Source organism: Nicotiana sylvestris, chromosome 2, assembly GCF_000393655.2.
Source record: "Nicotiana sylvestris chromosome 2, ASM39365v2, whole genome shotgun sequence".
Classification (NCBI taxonomy): Eukaryota; Viridiplantae; Streptophyta; class Magnoliopsida; order Solanales; family Solanaceae; genus Nicotiana; species Nicotiana sylvestris.
The window spans coordinates 68239583-68261401 of record NC_091058.1 but is presented as its reverse complement, the minus strand read 5'-3'; the positions used below and the strand labels follow the sequence as shown (position 1 = coordinate 68261401).

The following is a 21819-nucleotide window of genomic DNA, read 5'->3' as shown; positions in this document are numbered from 1 at the left end:
TGCATATTTGACTTGTTAAAGCAACTGACAAAGGTTATTGTAGACATATGATTTTTGACACTCCCCAAGATTTTTCATATTTTAGCGCGTAAATATTTAATTGAGGCATAATATAGATATTTTAAGTAATTTTGACTCTTTTACTTTAATTTTATTACAAGAAAACAAAAAATCACAAAAATAGGTTCATTAATATTTTGTAGTCATTTTTAATCTAAAAACAAATCTTAAAAAATATATACAACAATAGTATCGTATTTTTATTTTAATATGATATTTGAAAATACCAAAAATAGATTTGTTTTAATGGTTAGTTTTATTTTAATAATTATTTGAATAGTAGGATTAATTAATAAATGGGGCCGTATTTTTAATCTCGTTCGCAGCGAAAGAATAGAGCTTGGGCTCGAGTAACCCATCTTTAGGCCTAATTTTGGACCTAGCCCACAATTGTCAAGCCCATAATTCTTAGGCCCATACCCCTTAACCTAAAACCCTACAAAAAACCTAGACTATAAATAAAAGGAACGGGAAAAGAATAAGAAAAACGGATAAAAAAGGCTAAAAAGAAAAAACATGCGCACAGCCCTCGCACCCCCCGGATCGAATCGCTTTCTTCATCAACGAAGAAAGCTTCTTCGTTGAACAAGATGGAACGAAAAGCAGCCAAAGTTGCGCATGAATAACGAAGAATAAGGCTAAGAACAAAGAAAAAGCTGAAAGCAACAGCTGAAAAGGCTGCGCACCAACGAACACTACCTCCCTTGCGTCTCTTCTTCATGACCCCCCACCCCCCCCCCCAACTCCATCTTGACCAACGAACCCCCCCCCCCTTTTCCAGAACTGCTTCACGAGATAAACCAAACAACATCCCTACTCTCTTCATCAACCTCATATCCCAAATAGCCTCCAAAACCGGGAACCCAGCTCGCCGGAGAAAACACCAACGACCCCTGAACATTAATTGTCAAACGACCCCATCTCTGCCTGAAACTCGTCGGAAAAATGAGCTCCACCAGCTCGTTGGATTAACGAGTTCTAGACACGACAAACAGAACCAAGCGACCTCACCCAGCTCACCATCGTCGTTGGACCTCCGTTCACCGTGAAGCTGCCATTTCCGGCGAAGCTTCACGTCACAAACGACCAGCCAACACCATGAACAGCCATGCACAGCAGTAGCCAATCTCCTCCCATCCATTCTGTCACGAAAAACACGACCCTCATCTCCCTCTCACCGGAAAACACTTACACATAGCCACACACACGCATAGAGCGGGAAAGGGACAGTTGTGAACCCGTCGAGTTTTGTGAGCTTGAGAGGCACATGGATATGGTTTCAGGCTTCGCTTGGTTTATTACAGAATATCGTCCATTCAATCTGTTGAAATCGCGATCGAGATACAGTCGGAGATTCGAGTTTGTCGTTGATGTCGTCGTCGAGTTCTCCAGTCAGTAAAAGTCCCGCTAGAATCGTCGACGTATGTTTTGGTCGGGCACTGGTCAGTCGTTGGATTTCCGGCCGAGGTTTGTTGGGATCATTCTCACTATTTTCGATTCTTCTGCACTAGAAGATTTCAGTTTTTTTTAATTAAAAGGTCAGTTCCTTTATTACTCCATTTTCAAATAGTTTTGATGGACTTTGCTGGTGCACTACTGCTTCATTTTCATGTATGGTTGTTTTAGGATAACGTATATCGTCAGTAGTGTATGCCTTAACCGCTGATGTTTGGTTGTTTCTGTGAATTAACTTTCGTTGTGTGGAACCAGGATAAGTATATGCCTTAATAATAATTTGAGACATAGGTTTAATGTTTAAAACATGTAAGAGTGATAAATAGACTATAAGAGATAACGACGAGACTATTCTGTTTGTATTAAATCGCATTAGTTTGGATTCGTGTCATAGTTTAATTACATATTGGTCTAATAGGTAGAAATGATCATTTTTGATAAATTGATAATATAGAAAAAATAAATGCGTAATTGTTTTAGGCGCGATGTTTTTGATAATTTACTTTCCTAAACTCGGGTGTGCATTTCATGTGACCCTACCATAATTTTGAATAATGATAGTAGAAGTAAACGTGTTAAAACCCAGGGGTGCATTTCATGTGACTCGGTTCTAATTTCCATCAAGGTTAAATAGAGTGTGTCGTGAACCACGAGTACATTTCATGTGGTGTGGCTTGCGATATGTTTTAAATGACCTTGAATTAATTCTTTAAATAAGTAAAAGCGGGTTTCCAAAAGTTAGAAAAAAGCACTTAGGTTGCAAAGATGTTTTAAAATTAGATAATTAAGCCGATTATAACAGTTGAGCGACTGTGCTAGAACTACGGAACTCGGGAATGTCTAACACCTTCTCCCGGGTTAACAAAATTCCTTACCCGGATCTCTGGTTCAGGGTTCAACAATTCGAGCTTAGAATAATTGTTATAGTTGGTTTTATCCATTGTCTGATTTTGTTACATGATTTGGGCCTGATGTGCTAATTGATTGCTTTTACCGCTTTGATATTCCGTGAATTGTAGATAAATTATTGCGAAGTCCCTCTTCTCTCTGAGTCTTCTAAATCATGAAGAAGTGTGCACTTCGTGTGACTTCTTTTCCGTTAGAGTCATATTCCAAATTTAGAACAAGGTTCGGACAAGTTGCAAAGCCGGTGAAGCTTTTGTATTCCCGGTACGCTGCCCCCCTCCCCGGCTCGAGCTGTCCGCTCGGGTAAGCCCGGTCTAGAACAATAAACCCAGGTTTTGAACCTAGAATAACTCAGCCTCATGTCGGATCCCTAAATAGGAACGTTTGTTTGCATCATGTGCATTTGATTTTGGAGACTCAACACAGGGGTTGGGTCTATCTAGGACATGTGTACCCGAAATAAAAAGACCATCTTGATGCATCCTATGTGCTACATGTTGCATTTCTTCAAGGGTAAAGGGTCATTTGGCGGACTAATGATAGCTGAGGGTAAATGAAGAAAAAAAAATAAAAAACAATGAAAAAAGAAAGAAGAAAAAAAAAGAGAAAAAGAGAGGGTGAAGTGTGAAGATAAAGCGAGTGGGGCCTAATTATGTTTTCTGTTACATTTTGTTAAGAAAAAAACAGAGCTTGGAAAATTCAAAAGATTTTGTACTTTTTCATCATTTTTCAAAAAATCAAAAATCAAAAAAAAAAGGAAAAGAAAAAAAAAAGAGTTTACATGTTTCATCTTTTTTCAAAAAAAAAAGAAAGAAAAGAAGAAAACAAAAATATTTTCTCTAAACTAGTTGTTATTTTTATTTCTCGCCCGTATCCAATTTGCCCGAACTACGCGAACCTGATTCTCGTCTCTCGGGGCGGGATACGTAGGCAACCCACATAGGGTCCGGTCTTCCAAGTAAATCCTAGGTTCTTGGCTTCGCGGGGTCTTAGCCAAATTTTGCACTTCTAACCACTTTTTGGCCAAATAAGTTATTTTGCAAAAATAGCCTCAATCATGTCTTGCATGTGTCTAGTAGGGAATGTTTTGTCTCACATAGTGTTGGTTTAAGTTTTCTCATATAGGTGTGGATCCACTTACCGGAGTTTGAGCATGAGAGATACCCCAGGACCACCGCATTCAGGAGTTGCTTAAGGAGATCTGTTTTATTTTTATGTTCTGAGTCTGTTCTTCATTTTATGTCGTCTTTTACTTTCTACTTTTGTACAGTAATGTCAAGTCTTTTTATTATTGTTATTTTCTGTTATATTTGAAAAATGTGATGTAACTCAAAAATCCAAAAAAAAGAGATGTCGCATTTTTATATTTCCGTTATAAGTTTTCTTTAGAATGCTAATTCTAGAAATAAGAAAATTTTGAGGTTGTTTTTCCTTTAGGCAATTAATATCTAGGACTTAAAATGAATTTTTTTTATGTTTCCTTTAGTATATTAGGACCAAATTCAAAAAAAAAAAGAGAATTTTCTTCCTTTAAGGTGTTAATTCCAAAATCCAAAAAGATTTTTTCTTTTGAGGTGTTTCTTTGGGAAATTAGTGAAAATGAAAAAAATTCTTTTATTTTCATTAGAACTTTAGGATATTGTATATAGTAAAAAATACTTTATCTTTTGTTTATCATTAGAATTTCTTTTTTTAGGTAATCAAAATTGAAATCCAAAAGCATTTTGTTTTATTTTTTTTCATTGCTTGTTTCGAAAAAATATATATGAACGTTAAGCTTGAGTTTAGAATAGGTTATAGAACATTAAGTCTAGAAAATTCAAAAAAAAAAAGAAAGAGAATTGTTTTTTTATTTTTCTTTTCTCGTCAGAGTAGTCATTAAGGTAAAAGGAAAATAATGTTAGTTTGTTCCCTTTATTCCCGATATTCCAGAACTACGCAAAGATCTGATTCATGCAGCGTCATGATACGTAGGCAACCTACATAGGGTTCGATCGAATCATTTTTTTTTACTGTTAAAAAAAAAGGAAAAAAAAAGAAGAAAAAAGGAAAAAAAGAAGGGAAAAAAGGGGTGAAATTGTGGGATGTGAGATATGAGAGAAAGAAAGAGTGATGAAAAAAAAAAGAGAAAAAGAAATGAAGGAAAATGGGCAAGCCAGCAAGTACTAGAAAAACAAAGAAAAGAGAGGTTGAAATGAACAAATTGGGATGATGCCAACTGACCTTTGTACCCTTGAAGTCATTTTAGAACCGATAATTGTGGCTAGGTGCATTGCACATAAAGTGAGATTATCTTATGTTGAATGCCCTAACACTAACGTGATGGCTTTATTTTGTTGTATTCATAGCAGAAGGGTGGTTGATTTGTGGTTCTTAAGGTAACTCATCCATTCAATACAAGGCCAAAGGGCAAGGTAGCCATGACTAGCAAAAACTTGGCCACAGGAGTTGTTGACCCGGCAAGGGAGTTTGTGGAGTCGGAGTCTGAATTGAAAGAGGAGTTCCAAAGAGTGAAACAACAGATGGCAGAAATGTATCAGTCTTGGATCAGGGGGCATCCTCCACTTTCATTCCCCACTAACTACACTGAAAACCCTGCAACCATCCCATCACTATCACAAGTCCAGGTTCTCACTGCTGTTGATATCTCCCCACAACCTTTTCACACTCCACCCCTCAAAAGCACATCATATCCTGCTCCTTTGGCCACTCATGCTCTTGTAGCTTCTCCTCCAGCTATTTTTCCTCGATCCTCTAACGAGACTGTATTCAAAGTCCCTGATGCCCAACACTGCGCTCCAGAACCAACTCTCAAAGTCTCGGATCCATATTCTCACATTCCTCATTTTGAGCCTCCTGGTGAAACTGAAAAGCTTGCTAAGATAGTGGAGCAAGATGAGATATCCAGAAAGGTGAAAATCTGAGAGCAGTCTTTAAGAAACATGCAAGGGATAGGGAGCTAGATGAGCGTGGCTTACAAAGACTTGTGCTTGTTTCGTGACGTCCAACTGTCTGATGGGTTTAAGATGCCAAAGTTCGATTTATATGACGGACATGGAGATCCCATGACCCATTTGAGAGGCTATTGCAGTAAGATGAGAGGCGTCGGTGGGAAAGACAAATTATTGATGGCGTATTTCAGTCAAAGTCTGGGTGGGGCATCTCTAGAGTGGTACACCCGCCAAGATGCTAGCAGGTGGTACACGTGGGATGATATGGCTCAGGCCTTTGCCATGCATTTTCAGTACAATATAGAAATTGTCCCAGATCGCATGTCCCTCGCCAAGATAGAAAAGAGACCTAATAAAAGCTTTAGGGAATACGGGCTCAGATGGAGAGAGCAAGCTGCCACAGTCCATCCTCCCATGCAAGAAAAAGGGATGGTCGAGTACTTTCTTCAAGCTCAAGAACCAACTTACTTTGGGCATTTGATCACGGCTGTGGGTAGGTCTTTTAATGATGTGGTAAAAATGGGAGAAATGGTAGAAGATGGGTTGAAGTCTAGCAAGATCATGAGTTATTCTGCTTTAAAAGCCACAACACAAGCAATTCAGAACAACACAGGAAGCTTGTTGGGTCAGAAGGAACATGATGATTTTACCATGGTTATTTCAGAGTCACGATGTGGACCAAAAGGTCTGCTTCACCAATATACCCAGCCTCAACTCCAACCCCAAACCTATCCCCGAGCTCCACATAATCCACCTCAGTATCATCCTCCGAACAATGTCCGGTCATATGTCCAACCACCAGGTCACTCCCTATGGCGAGCGCCAGCACCGCATAATGCATTTTTGCCTTCACAACATTTTTGAGCACCCAACAACCCTAGAAAATAGGGGCAGGGAAGGGAACAAAGGCAAAGAAATAGTTTCACGCCAATTGGGGAGTCCTACACAAGCTTGTTTGAAAAGTTAAAGCATTCTGGCCTGATTGAGCCGCTCCTCGGCTATACTCCAGACCCATATGCAAAAGGCTTTGATCCTACTGTACGATGCATGTACCACTCTAATGTCCAAGGGCATAGCATTGAAGATTGTTGTTCTTTGAAAAGGGAAATAGAAAGAATGATTCAAGAAGGGATAATTGTGATCAATGACAGTGACAGGGAGCATGCGAATCCTCTTGGGAACTTGCGGACTGAAGATAATGATATTGAGGTTGTCAATGGTTTTGGCAATATTGATGGGAAACCCAGTGGCTAAGATGACGTGCTTGGTAATTGGAAAGACGATTCGTCTCTTGGCTAGCTGGAGAGGAGTCTTGGTGGTTTATTTTGTTGTCATTTTTGTTGTCCAGGTTATTTTCAGGGTTGTAATCCAGATATTGTCTTGTGATTCAAACCCTTCTATCATTTTATTTTGCCTAGTTTATTTTTCGTAGTAACTCGTTTAGTGTTGTCTAGGTTTGTTCCAGGGTTGTAACTCAGTTTAGTTTGCTGGTTTTGTTGTTCAAACCCTTTCACCATCCGTCTAATGCAATTTTCTGTTATTTTTAGTCATTTTTGTTTAGTTCTCTTTTCCTTTTATAGTCTTTTTCCTGTTGACTCTAGTGACATGACATGCACGCGTAATTCTCAGCCTGGTTTTAAAAGTCAGTTTAATCACGAAGCAATGAAACAATGTTGAAGATGTAGGGACATTTGAGGGAAATACGTAAAGGCATTTTGAGATCACTTCAAGCCCGAATTGTGTGAAACTGTGGCAGATAGAACATAAAGAACCCCTATTGAAATGCATCATGCCGCATCAATTTGAAGATAAAGCAAGTTTACCCCAAATTTGTAGGGGGTAGTTCATGGTAATGAGAGTGAGAGTGTTGTCGAATGGTGCTTTGTATATAACAAATGTAGAAGGCGAATGTGTGGGTACGGTCATTAAGTCTGGCGCAACCAAAAGATGTTACGAATGTTTTCCTTGATTTGTTTAATTGTGTTATTTGTACTTGGCATGTTTTGAAGGTTGGAATGACGAAGGCATTTTGTTCTACTATCTAAACACTTTATCCCCCGTCACCTCTTTTGAGCCTTATTTATTTTCTTTCATACCACTCTTTCGGAATCAGTAACGAATATCAGAAACACAAGCATGAAAGATAAGAAAAGGAAGAAAGAAAAAGAGAAAGAAAAGGAAAGATAAAGAAAGAAAGAAAAAGAGAAAAAAAGAAAAAAGAAGAAAAGAGAAAAGAAGAATAAAAACAATAAAAAGAAAAAGAGAAAAGCAAAAGAAAAAAAAAAGAAAGAGAAAAGAAAAAAACACAACAACAAAGTAATTTCTATGACATGAACTCCGTTCGACCTAATTCCTTTTAAGGATACATAGGCAGCCTCACGGTTCGGTCCCATCAAAATAAAATCAAAAAGTCCCAAACAAGAAACTGGGGCAGAAGTTGTGGTTGTTGTCAGAAATCTGATTCCGAAAGTTGTAATTTTGAACCCATTTGAATTGTTTCGAGCCTTTGATATCCTTTCTTCTTAACCCCATCCAAAAGCCCACATTACGGTCCAAAGAAAGACCTTCTGATCAGTCTTTGAGAAATGCCAAGTCGAGCAAGTAAAGGTAATTCATGTTAGGGGCAACACTCTGGTCCAAGCAGAAAAATAATGAAAATGAGAGAGTCTTATTGGTGAAAACCCTCATGGGCACCGTAGGGCAACGGGAGCTGAGAGAAATCCAAAAATGAGAGAGTCTTATTGGTGAAAACCCTCGTGGGCACCGTAAGGCGACGGTAAGTTGAGAGAAAGAACAAAATGAGATAGGCTTGATGGTGAAAACCCTTCGGGCACTACAAGTCGAAAAAGGATTGTGAATCAGATCGGATGATCGGAGCATTGAAGCCCAGTTTCACGGTTCAGAGGTATAACAGGGGTTGAACATCAGACTTGCTCCACATAACAGGCTACAGGTGCATGTCATGGTCATTAGAGTTGGTATCCATATCTGATAGGTTTCTACTTTGTAATCTTCTTGTTAGGAATCATCTCTTTCATTTGCCCTTTACTATGTTCCTTTTGTCTTGTTTACTTCCTCTTCCTGAGTCTGTTTTGTCAAAATAAGTGAGAAATGACTTCAAAATTTGCCACCAGCTTTTCAATTGCACAAAACGGTATCTGGCCAGTACATCAAAGTGTCATAAGTCAGGAAAGAACAACAAGCGCATTGAGCTGGTAATAATCAACATGTTTTGGGATCCTTATGAAATACAAAGGTTTGGTACACATCAATTCAGGAACAATGCAACAGATGGAGGGTGTTATTTGAACAGATCGAAGGTATTTTCGGTGAAACACGACGGTTTGGTACATATCAATTCATAGACAATGCAACAAGATGGAGGGGTTTGGTGAACGGATCAAAGGTATTTTCTGTGGTAAGATCGACAAAAGGTGTTTAATTAGTGACAAGCGAGGTCCTCCGAGCAGAAATCAAAGTTATCGTGGCAAGTGAAGGAGCAACAGACCTCAAGGCCAGGTCTAGTGGTTTAAGTCAAGAAAAACAACATGCGCGATGAGTGGGTGGCAATTGTCGTGCTTTGGAATTCATGAGAAACACAACGGTTTAGTACATGTCAATGCAAGAGCACAATGCAATAGATGAAGGGTATTAGGTTGGAATGGATCAGAAGTATTTTCTGTGATAAGAATGACAAAGAAAGTGGTTAGTCCATAATCAAGCAAGGTCCTTGAGTGGAAATCAGTTATCATGGGAAGTGAAGGAGCAATCTCCCTCAAAGTCAAGGCCACAAACCAACCACCACATTTAAACTGACAAAATTTTTTTTTGATTAAAACAGGGGCAGGAAATTTTGGTTGTTTCGAAGAAACCCTCCGTGGAGAAAGGCAGTCACCAAACAGGTTTGATTTTTTATTTTCAGGACCCTCCTAGAAAATAGGACCTAGTTTAAAGTTTAGAAATAGCATAATCTAGCATAAATGTATCCCAAAGGAATATAAGTTGGTTTAGAAGTTTGCATGCTTGAGATAAGAATCGGTTAAGAGTTTTCAGGACCCTCCTGAATAATGGGACTTAGCTTTAAGATTTCGATTAGATAACAACATTTAGCGTAAAGTCTGTTGTAGGGTAGTATAATTCAGCCATAAAAGTTGTCACTCTTAAGATAAAATTGGACTTTTGATTTTCAGGACCCTCCTGAATAATGGAGAGTAGTTTAAAGATCCTCTTAGATAGCAAGATTTAGCAGAAGTCACACCTGTAGAACATATAACTTAAATTTTAAATTTTCGTTTAGTTAAGAGTTGTTAGGACCCCCCTGAATAATGGGACCTAGCTTTCAAATCCTTAGTAATACTTGGTAATATGATTTAGTTTTACAATCACATTTGTCCCCAACCACCAAACTGGGGCAGGAAATTTTCTTTGTTTTTGTCTGTTTTGTTGAAGTCAAGAGCCCGCCTGGAGAGCAGGGAATACATCTCAAGTTGAAGTCAGGAGCCCGCCTGGAGAGCAGGGAATACATTCAAGCGCAGCAGTCAGGAGCCCACCTAGAGAAAAGGGAGTACAATTTAAATTTTAGCTTTCAAATTCTTTGTTTTGTCTATTATGAAGTCAGGAGCTCGCCTGGAGAACAAGGGAGTACAATTTAAGTTTTAGCTTTCAAACTCTTTGTTTTGTCTATGTTGAAGTCAGGAGCCAGCCTGGAGAGCAGGGAATATATTTCAAGTTGAAGTCAGGAGCCCGCCTGGAGAGTAGGGAGTACTTTCAAGTCAGCAGTCAGGAGCCCGCCTGGAGAACAAGGGAGTACAATTTAAATTTTAGCTTTCAAATTCTTTGTTTTGTCAAGTTGAAGTCAGGAGCCCGCCTGAAGAGCAAGGAATACATTTCAAGTTGAAGTCAGGAGCCCGCCTGGAGAGCAGGGAATACTTTCAAGCGTAGAAGTCAGGAGCCCGCCTGGAGAGTAGGGAGTACTTTCAAGTCAGCAGTCAGGAGCCCGCCTGGAGAACAAGGGAGTACAATTTAAATTTTAGCTTTCAAATTCTTTGTTTTGTCAAGTTGAAGTCAGGAGCCCGCCTGAAGAGCAAGGAATACATTTCAAGTTGAAGTCAGGAGCCCGCCTGGAGAGCAGGGAATACTTTCAAGCGTAGAAGTCAGGAGCCCGCCTGGAGAACAAGGGAGTACAATTTAAATTTTAGCTTTCAAATTCTTTGTGTTGTCTATCTTGAAGTCAGGAGCCCACCTAGAGAACAGGGAGAACTTTCAAGTTGAAGTCAGGAGCCCGCCTGGAAAGTAGGGAATACTTTCAAGTCAGCAATCAGGAGCCCGCCTGGAAAGCAGGGAATACTTTCAAGTCAGCAATCAGGAGCCCGTCTGGAGAACAAGGGAGTACAATTCAAGTTTCAGCTTTCAAGTTCTTATTGATATTTGGTAATGTGATCCATTACATTTACATATATGCCCAGCCACCAAACCGGGGTAGAAAGTTTTCTTTGTTTTGTCTATTTTGTTGAAGTCAGGAGCCCACCTGGATAGCATGGGAATATATTCACGTTTTGGAGCCAGGAGCCCGCCTGGAGAGCAGAGAATACATTTCAAGTTAGCAGTCAGGGGCCCCGCCTGGAGAATAGGGTCAGTTTTTACTTTAGTCAAGCTTAGTTTATAGTTTCCTAGTCTATTCTTTAGTTTAATTTCATCATTGAATCAATAATACAAGTGGTTTAAAATTTTGCTAACAACTCACAAATCTTCCTAGTGCAAACTGGGGCAGAAAAATTTCTTTGTTTTGTCTATTTTGTTGTAATCAAGCGCCCACCTGGAGAACAAGGGGAAACAACTCAAGTTTCTAGGGAAAGCAGTGTCGAAGAAAGACAACTAGAGTTTCAAGGGAAAGCAGTTTCGAAGGAAGACAGTTCAAGTTTCAGGGGAAAATGGTTCAAGGCGCAAAGGAAAATAGTGTCAAGTAACAAGAGAAGATGGTTCGAGTTCAACAGTCAGGTGTCTACCTGAAGAAAAGGAAAAACATCTCAGATTGCAATTCAAGTCAACAACCAAAGAATCTCGCGGCAAGAATGCGAGTCAATAGTCCGAGGTGATCAACAGAAGTTAGTCACAATAAAGAAAAAGAGAGAAAGGCAAGAGGTGAATCCAAATGCAGAAGTTGATGAAAGATGTGAATTTCTTAAGACGTGGTGGAAGTCACAAGCACTACATGTCCGCTCCTGACCCAAAAGTTGTAGAAGAACGAGCTAGCACCTGCAGCTAACAAGCGCCAAGGTTCAAATCTAAAGTCTGCATGAAGAACCATTCAAGACTCAAGATCAAGCTTCAGAAGACTTATAGATAGGAATCTTGTAACTCGTAGTTGACAGGTTTAGTTAGTCTTTTTCATTTAATTTTTGATGTAATAACAGGGGCCGCGGACTGGAACCTCGAGTGAACGGCATCTCGACCGGATCTCCACCTCGGCATACTCCGTCATCTCACTCATTTCTGAACTACACATGGCTTGATTCCTTTATAGCCAAGGATATGTAGGCAGCCCGGATACCAGGGCTCGGTCACATTCCCTTTCTCTCTCAGTTTTAGTCTCTACAAATAAGGTTCGGGTCAAAAACCTGTCTAGTCAGTCTTTGTCTGAAAACTCTGTACGTTTTCAGTTAAAGAGGGGCAGATGTAGACATGTGATTTTTGACCTTCCCCAAGATTTTTCATATTTTAGCGCGCAAATATTTAATTTAGGCATAATATAGATATTTTAAGTAATTTTGACTCTTTTACTTTAATTTTATTACAAGAAAATAAAAAATCACAAAAATAGGTTCATTAATGTTTTGTAGTCATTTTTAATCTAAAATAATCTTAAAAAATATATACAACAATAGTATCGTATTTTTATTTTAATATGATATTTGAAAATACCAAAAATAGATTTGTTTTAATGGTTAGTTTTATTTTAATAATTATTTGAATAGTAGGATTAATTAATAAATGGGGCCGTATTTTTAATCTCGTTCGCAGCGAAAGAATAGAGCTTGGGCTCGAGCAACCCATCTTTAGGCCTAATTTTGGACCTAGACCACAATTGTCAAGCCCATAATTCTTAGGCTCATACCCCTTAACCTAAAATCCTACAAAAAACATAGACTATAAATAAAAGGAACGGGAAAAGAATAAGAAAAACGGACAAAAAAAGGCAAAAAAGAAAAAAGTTGTGCACAGCCCCCCCAGATCGGATCGCTTTCTTCATCAACGAAGAAAGCTTATTCGTTGAACAAGCTGGAATGAAAAGCAGCCAAACTGCGCATGAATAACGAAGAAGAAGGCTGAGAACGAACAAAAAGCTGAAAAGGTTGTGCACCAATGAACCCCACCCCCTTGTGTCGTCTTCTTCACGACCCCCCACCCCCCCTTTCCAGAACTGCTTTGTGAGATAAACCAAACAACACCCCTGCTCTCTTCATCAACCCCATATCCCAACAGCCCCCAAAACCGGGAACAACCCAGCTCGCCGGAGAAAACACCAACGACCCCTAAATGTTAATCGTCATATGACCCCGTCTATGCCTGAAACTCACCAGAAAAATGAGCTCTACCAGCTAATCGGATTAACGAGTTCCAGACGTGATAAACAGAACCAAGCAACCTCACCCAACTCACCATCGTCGTTGGACCTCCGTTCACCGCGAAACTGCCATTTTTGGCGAAGCTTCACATCACAAACGACCAGCCAACACCATGAATAGCCATGCACAGCAGTAGCCAATCTCCTCCCGTTCATTCTGTCACAAAAAACATGACCCTCATCTCCCTCTCACCGGAAAACACTTACACATAGCCACACATACGCACAGAGCGGGAAAGGGACAGTAGCGAACCCGTCGAGTTTTGTGAGCATGAGAGGCACGTGGATATGGTTTCAGTCTTCACTTGGTTTATTACAAACTATCGTCCATTCAATCTATTGAAATCGCGATCGAGGTACAGTCGGAGATTCGAGTTTGTCGTCGATGTCGTCGTTGAGTTTTTCGGTCAGTAAAAGTCCCGCTAGAATCGCCGACGTATGTTTTGGTCGGGCGTTAGTCAGTCGTTGGATTTCCGTCCGAGGTCCGTCGGGATCCTTCTCACTATTTTTGATTCTTCTGCACTAGAAGATTTCAGTTTTTTTTAATTAAAAGATCAGTTCCTTTATTACTCCATTTTCAAATAGTTTTGATGGACTTTGCTGGTGCACTACTGCTTCATTTTCATGTATGGTTGTTTTAGGATAACATATATCGTCAGTAGTGTATGCCTTAACCACTGATGTTTGGTTGTTTCTGTGAATTAACTTTCGCTGTGTGGAACCAGGATAAGTATATGCCTTAACAATAATTTGAGACGTAGGTTTAATGTTTAAAACATGTAAGAGTTATAAATAGACTATAAGAGATAACGACGAGACTATTCTGTTTGTATTAAATCGCATTAGTTTGGATTCGTGTCATAGTTTAATTACATATTGGTCTAATAGGTAGAAATGATCGTTTTTGATAAATTGATAACATAGAAAAAATAAATGCGTAATTATTTTAGGCGCGATGTTTTTGATAATTTACTTTCCTAAACTCGGGTGTGCATTTCATGTGACCCTACCATAATTTTGAATAATGATAGTAGAAGTAAACGTGTTAAAACCCAGGGGTGCATTTCATGTGACTCGGTTCTAATTTCCATCAAGGTTAAATAGAGTGTGTCGTGAACCACGAGTACATTTCATGTGGTGTGGCTTGCGATATGTTTTAAATGACCTTGAATTAATTCTTTAAATAAGTAAAAGCGGTTTTCCAAAAGTTAGAAAAAAACACTTAGGTTTCAAAGATTTTTTAAAATCAGATAATTAAGCCGATTATAACAGTTGAGTGACTGTGCTAGAACCACGGAACACGGGAATGCCTAACACCTTCTCCCGGGTTAACAGAATTCCTTACCCGGATTTCTGGTTCGCGGACTGTTAAACAGAGTCAAACTTTTCCTCGATTCGGGATTAAACCGGTGACTTGGGACACCATAAATCTTCTAAGTGGCGACTCTGAATCTTTAAATAAATAAATCCTATTTCGATTGTTCTTTAATTGGAAAAACTCCCTTATACTATAGCCTTTTACGGGTATGGGTAAAAAGGAGGTGTGACAGTTATTGTACTATTCTTAAGTAATACCCTTTTCTGCATTAGCCACTGATTGATTTGCATTATCATCTGATGTGAGTACAGTATTACTTTGTACTCCATTCTGAAACCTCTTGTTTTTAGTGAACTTAAAGTCTGTAGGGAAACCAATGATTCTGTAGCACCTTTCATTTGTATGTCCAGGTTTCTTGCAATAGTTGCATATGATATTGTTTCTTTTTCCTTCAAAGTTTTCCTTATTCTCTATATTAACAAATTTCTGGGCACCTTACTACTGTTTTGCATCCATGAAAGTAGGGTCAACTGGATGTTGAGCAGCATGAATTTCCTTCTGTTTCTCCTCTTGGATTAACAGAGAATAAGCATGATTGATGCTTGGAAGTGGAGATCCCATCAGAATGTTGCTCTTTACCCCAAAGTATGCCTCATTCAGTCTCATGAGAAACTGAATGAGCCTACCATCTTGTTGAGATTTGAGAGATCTGTTCTTTCCTCCACAAGAGCATTCACAACTGCAATGGACATAGGTATCAAAACTATCCGATTCATCCCAGATTCTTTTGAACTTAGTGTAGTATCCAGCAACATCAGAATTTCCTTGAACTAAGTCACTAAGTTCCTTTTGCAGTTGATAAAGGAGAGCTTCATTGCTCTGGCCAAACCTGTCCTCCATCTCCTTCCGTATTTCTTTGGCAGTTTTTGAATAGAGAACGCTCTCATCAATTTCTTTGGAGAGTGATTCAATAGCCAGGAGATCACCATGTCATTACACCTATTCCAAGCCTTAAAAGAAAGAGAACAAGCTATTGGCTCAGTGATAGATCCATCTATGAATCCAAGTTTGTTCTTGGCTGAGAGAGCTATGAAGACAACCCTACGCCAACCTCCATAACTCTTACCATTGAAGATTGAGTTAACAAGGATCATCCCTGGTGAGTCTGATGGGTGAAGGTAAAAGGGATAAGAAGATTCATTAGTGACAGTGGGCTGAATGGACTCAGTAGTGGTGGAAGAACCAGAATCCACAAATGGATTTGCTAGAGAAGGAGGCAAATCAGAGTTTGTCATTAGAGAGATTTGCTAAGAAGCTTGAAGAAGAAGAAAGATCGGATCAAGAACCTTGTTGCTCTGATACCACAATAGAAAAAACAAGAATTTAGAAGAATTTTCTGATTGTGTATTTATCTGTTCACTGTACATGTGTAAATATACAAAGCAAAGAGAATAAAATTTGTTATTCTATCCTACGTGTCTTAGTGATATTGCTCTATGTATAACAAACAAGGAATATGTAAATAAGAATACAACAAATTCTGATATCTACAAGTTTCTCACACTCTTCTCACGTGTGAAGAATTCTCTAGAATTTAGTATTAGTTGCTTGCCATGTGTCTTTCCGTCAACACAGATGGATGGCTCTGATTTGTTTAATCTCATCAAAGATGAAGGTCTCAGATTCCTTTGATTAAGCAAAGATAAAATGGTCTGATTATTCTTGGATGTATCGAGATTGAACTTCCAAACTCTCTGTTGTCTTTCTTCTTCTTGTCTCTCTAATTCATCTCTGCTTGGTAAATCTATATATGCCTTAGAGATATTACAAAAGCTGATTGCAACAAATATTTCTTATTAAAATTATGTAAGAACTCCTAATATTTAGGATTGTAAATGAGTACTATTATTTTGTAAAAATTGCATGGGGGCCCTATTTGGTCACCCCTTTTAACTTATACCCGTTTCATTTTTCTGCTTGCATCCTTACTCATTTTTTTGTTAAAAGAATTTTAAAAAGACACTTTTACCCTTTAAGGCTATTGACAAAACTGTAGACTGGAGGTGTTTGTTTTAAAAGTAAATTCTACATTTTGAGGCCTTAAACCTCTTTCTATCACACCTCGACTTGCGTGCACAGTCCAAGCACGTAGCCGAAAAGCCAATATATGAAAATTTGTGAAAAATGATGAAATTTGGCTTTAAAATGAATTAAGTTGACTTTGGTCAACATTTTAGGGCAAACGGACCCAGACCCGTAATTTGACAATCCCGGAGGGTCCGTAGGAAAATATGGGACTTGAGTGTATGCCCAGAATCAAATTCCGAGGTCCCAAGCCCGAGAAATAAATTTTTAAAGAATATTTTCTGAAATATTTATGATTTTTTGAAAATTAAATGTATTTAAAACTTGATGGTATCGGGCCTGTATTTTGGTTCCGGCACTCGGTACAGGTCTTATATGTGATTTAAGATAAGTTTGTGAAATTTTGTAATAAACGGACTTGAGATGACGTGAATCGGATCGTATTTGAGAAAAATTTGGAAAATTTGAGGTTTTTAAGAAATTTCATGATTTTGATGCTAAATTCTCAGTTTTTGATGTTATTATAATGATTTGAATGCACGAGTGAGTCTGTATGATGTTTTTAGGCTGGTATAAATGTTTGATTTGAAGCCCCGAGGGCTCGGGTGTGTTTTGGATATGCCACGGGGTGAATTTTGGACTTGGAAAGTTGCTGACTTCAGCTGTTGCATTGCAGGCTTGCAGGCTTCGCATTTGCAAAGCCTGGCTCGCAAATGCAAATGCTTTGTTGCAAATGCGAAAATAACCCAGGCCAGCCTACCTCGCAAATGCGAGGGATTTACCGCAAATGTGATCCCCCAGTTTGTAGCCAGTCGTCGCAAATGCGACATGTTATTCGCAATTCCCACTTTGCAAATGCGAAAGTTGCTTCGTAAATGCAAGCTTAGCAGAAGACTGGGTTCGCAATTGTCAACCCTGGTCGCAATTGCGATATCTGCAACCTGCAATTTTATAACTTAGCCGAAAATCTTTAATTTTGCACGCTCTTTCAAAACCAAAACACTCTTGGGCCATTTTCCAAAGACAACTCTTTTTCCAAATCGATTGTAAGTCCATTTTAACTCGTTTTCTTCAATCATTAACATCTTTTCACATGATTTTAACTCAAAATCAATGATTTTCATGGGAAAATTGGGTGTTTTGGGTAGAACCTAGGTTGTTCAAAAATTGGGGAGTTGGACCTCGATTTGAGGTCCGATTTCAAAATAAATTATATATTTGAGCTTGTGGGGGAATAGGTAATCGGGTTTTGGTTCGAACCTCGGGTTTTGACCATGTGGGCTCGGGGAGATTTTTGACTTTTTGGGTAAAACATTAGAAAACTCATTTTCATGCATTAGAATTGATTCATTTAGCATTTATTGATGTAATTAAGTAACTTGTGACTAGATACGAGTGAATTGGTGGTGGAATCAAGAGGTAAAGCAATAGTAGAGACTTGAATTGTGTTTGTGGCATCGAGGTAAGCATTTGGTCTAACCTTAGCTTGAGCAATAAGGAGTCGAGTCCTATTTGCTATGTGGTATTTGTTGAGTACGACGTATAGTCATGGTGACGAGTATCTATATGTTGGTGTCAAGCATGCCTGTGAGTCTTATATTGTGGTTATTATGACTTCGTTGTATAATTCAGGCTTTGGTGATGATTTCCATTGTTGGGCAATGTTTGTGAAAGTAATTATGACATTTGAATATTGAGGAGCGTTGGCTCAAGTTGTATAATGAAATGTGAAAGTATAAGTGGTAATTGAACCTTTTAGAGTATTGGCTCAAGTTGTGAAGTGAGTGAGAAGTAAAAGTGAAAAAAAAGAAGAGAATCTTTATATTATCTCCCTTGCCGGGATATTGTTGCTTTTAATGTTATCTCTCTTGCCGGGATGTTGATGCTTCTTATGATGTTGTTCCCTTGTCGGGACTTGATTGTTGAACTATTGTTACCTTTCCAGGATTCTTATTGTAATTTCATTTATCCCCTTGCCCTATTATTTGTGATTGTTGTTTGTGTGAGGAAGAATGTTAAAGCACGAAGGGTGATGCCATGCATATTTTCATTACTTGATTGCTTTGGTGAGGACGAGAGTAAAATCACGAAGGGTGAAGCCGTATATGATTTGTGAGGAAAGAGTGTAAAGCACGAAGGGTGATGTCGTGCCGCACGATGTACCATTCCGTTCCAATTATATTGATTATATGGTGAGGTAGAGAGTAAAAGCACGAAGGGTGATGCCGTGCACATTTTTCATTATTTGATTGCTTTGGTGAGGACGAGAGTAAAAGCACGAAGGGCGATGCCGTGCAATTACTGATTCCTGACTCTTTGTTGATATCTGAGATATGTTGTCTCTTTTAATTACCCGTTGTCTTTCTATTCTAAATTGATAGTTCCCCGCACTATGTTACCCCTCCCATACTTGACTGTATATTTTTGTTCTTCTTTTCCGCTGTATATAGTTAAATTCCACAGGTTTATTTGGCATTCTGGTCCTAGCATCGTTACTACTTCGCCGAGGTTAGGCTAGGAATTTACCAGCACATGGGGTCGGTTGTGCTGATACTACACTCTGCACAGTGTGCAGATCCTATAGCAGGAGCTTTTGGAATGTAGGTCGGGTGACTGCCTTCAGTCCATACGGAGATTCAAGGTAGTTCTGCAGGCCCTAGCATCTCCCTCTATCCCTTTACTCCAGTTTCATTTACTTAGTTCAGAAATAGTGTATCTTTTATCTTTCAAACTTTTCTGTAGTATTCCTAGATCGTCTCTGAAACTGTGACACCAATTCTGGGTAGTCGAGACTCAAATAGTTGTTTTGGATACATATTCAGATAATTTATTGTTTTTCTTCCGCTTATTGTAAATTCCGATATCTACACGTTATTGTTTTATAATTGTTAAAGAATATAAAATGGGTAAAAAGGTAATTTATCCAAACAGTCGGCTTGCCTAGATCACATTAGTAGGATCCATCACGACTCCTAAGGGCGGGAAGTCCGGGTCATGACAAGTTAGTATCAGAGCACTAGGTTACATGGGTCTCATAGTTCATAGGCAAGCTTAGTAGAGTCTGAGGGATCGGTACAGAGACTTCTGTATTTATCCCCCAGAGCTACAGAGATAGGAAAAACTTCACATTTATTCTTTGTTGTCGTGCGATTTGGTTTCCCAATGCTAATTGAACTTCTACTATGTTCCTTCGCAGATGGCGAGAACACACGCTTCCTCATCCACTGACTATCAGCCCGAGCCCCTAGCAGTCGCTCCCACGAGGGTCAAAGGGCGAGGTCAAGGTCGTGCTAGAGGCTGAGGTAGGGGCAGCGCTAAGCCTAGAGCAGCAGCACCAACGGCGGAGCCTCAGTTTGACTTTGATGATGAGGTTCCAGCCCATACAGTTCTGGTGGGCCCAGCTCAGGTCCAAAAGGGGTTTATTGCTACCCCAGTACTCCAAGATGCTCTGGTCCGTTTAGTGGGCCTTATGGAGAGTGTCACCCAGGCAGGCTTGCTTCCTGTAGTGCCATCCGTCTCTCAAGCTGGAGGAGGAGCCCAGACTCCTGCTACTCACACTCCGGAGCAGGTAGCTCCCTAGTTCCAGACTCCAGCAGTTTAGCCAGTTGTAGCAGTTCAGCAGGGTGTGGTAGCTCAGACTGGTGATGGAGAAGCTATGTCTGTCTATGCTTTGTGGAGGTTGGACAGGTTCACCAAGATCTTCACTACTACTTTCAGCGGTGCATCTTCTGAGGATCCCCGGGATTATCTAGACAGTTGTCATGAGGTTCTCAGAAACATGGGGATAGTGGAGACCAATGGGGTAGATTTTGCTACTTTTTGTTTATCTGGATCCGTCAAGACTTGGTGGAGATTATTGTTTGGCTAGACCAGCCGGATCGCCAGCTTTGACTTGGGAGCAGTTTACTCAGCTATTTTTAGAGAAGTTTCTCCCATCACTCAGAGAGAAAGATCTATCGGAGGTAGTTTGAGTGTCTCTAGTAGGGTTCTATGACTGTTACTCAGTATGAGACTAGATTCATCGACTTGCCTCGTCATGCTCTTATAATACTTCCCACCGAGAGAGAGAATGTGAGGAGGTTCATTAGGGGACTTATTCAACTGATTCGATTTCAGATGGCCAAGGAGACTGGGAGTGAGATTTCTTTACAGGAGGCGGCCAATGTGGCCAGAAGAGTTGAGATAGTTCTATCGCAAGGAGGTGGTCAGGAGTCTAATAAAAGGCCTCATCATTCAGACTGATTCAGTGGTACCTCGTCTGGAGGCAGAGATTAGTATGGTAGAGGCCATCCTCCTAGGCCTTTCCAGTCAGCACTTCAGGTTTCTTATGGTGTTTCAGGTGGTCGTGGTTCCCATATGCAGTATTCTGATCAACAGTCCTATAGTGCACCACCAACTCCTATCAGTGCACGCCGCTTCAGAGTTTTCAGGGTGGTCATTCAGGTCATCAGTCTTAGCAGCCGAGGGCTTGTTACACTTGTAGTGATATGGGTCACATTGCTAGGTTTTGCCCTCGAGCATTGAGTAGCTCTCAGCATCAGGGTCCCCGTGCCATGGTTCAGGCACCGAGTGTTCCACAGCCCGCCCAGCTAGCTAGATGTGGGGGTAGAGGTGCTAGAGGTGGAGGTAGAGGTATTAGAGGTGGATCTCAGGCCGCTAGAGGTGGAGGCCAGCCAGCAGCAGGTCATTCCAAAGATGTAGCTCAGGGTGGTGGGGCCTAGCCCCGATGTTATGCTCTTCCAGGCAGGCCCGAGGCTGAGGCTTCCGATGCAGTTATCACATGTACTATTCCGGTTTGTAGCAGAGATGCTACAGTTTTATTTGATCTGTGATCTGCATACTCCTATGTGTCATCTTATTTTGCACTGTATCTGGTCATGCCTAGTGATTATTTGAGTGCTTTTGTTTATGTGTCTACACCGGTGGGTGATTTTATTGTGGTAGATCGAGTCCATCGTTCATGTATAGTTGTGATTGGAGGTCTTGAGACTCGTGTAGATTTACTTCTTCTGGACAAGGTTGATTTCGATGTCATATTAGGGATGGTCTGGTTATCACCTTATCACGCTATCTTGGACTATCATGCCAAGACTGTGACCTTAGCCTTGCCAATTTTACCTCGTTTAGAGTGTAGAGGGACTCCTGGTCATTCTACCCGTAGTGTTATCTCTTATATGAAGGCTCAGCGTATGGTCGAGAAGGGGCGTTTGACCTATTTGGCCTATGTTCGTGATTCTAGTGCTGAGGTTCCTTCTATTGATTATGTGCCCGTTGTTCGTGAATTTCCTGAGGTATTCCTTTCAAACCTGCCGGGTATTCCACCCGACATGGATATTAACTTTTGCATTTATTTGGCTTCGGGCACTCAGCCCATTTCTATCCTACCGTATTGTATGGCCTCACTTGAGTTGAAAAAATTG

General features: G+C 39.9%; 1 protein-coding gene across 1 annotated transcript; it reads right to left on the bottom strand.

Annotated features, from left to right (window-relative positions):
- Positions 1-14812: 14812 nt before the first annotated feature.
- LOC138885034 (uncharacterized) lies at positions 14813-15609 on the bottom strand. Its single transcript, XM_070165919.1, has 2 exons — positions 15301-15609; positions 14813-15217 (listed from the first exon to the last, which is right to left on the bottom strand). The coding sequence occupies exons 1-2, from the start codon at positions 15607-15609 to the stop codon at positions 14813-14815; spliced, it is 714 nt and encodes a 237-aa protein (XP_070022020.1).
- Positions 15610-21819: the final 6210 nt, after the last annotated feature.

Excerpts from the sequence above, each read along its gene's own strand:
- LOC138885034 (XM_070165919.1), bottom strand. The coding sequence starts at position 15,609 with ATGACAAACTCTGATTTGCCTCCTTCTCTAGCAAATCCATTTGTGGAT. Across the intron at positions 15,218-15,300 it reads GGAATAGGTGTAATGACATG|GAGATGGAGGACAGGTTTGG; the intron begins GTGATCTCCTGG and ends GAAATACGGAAG.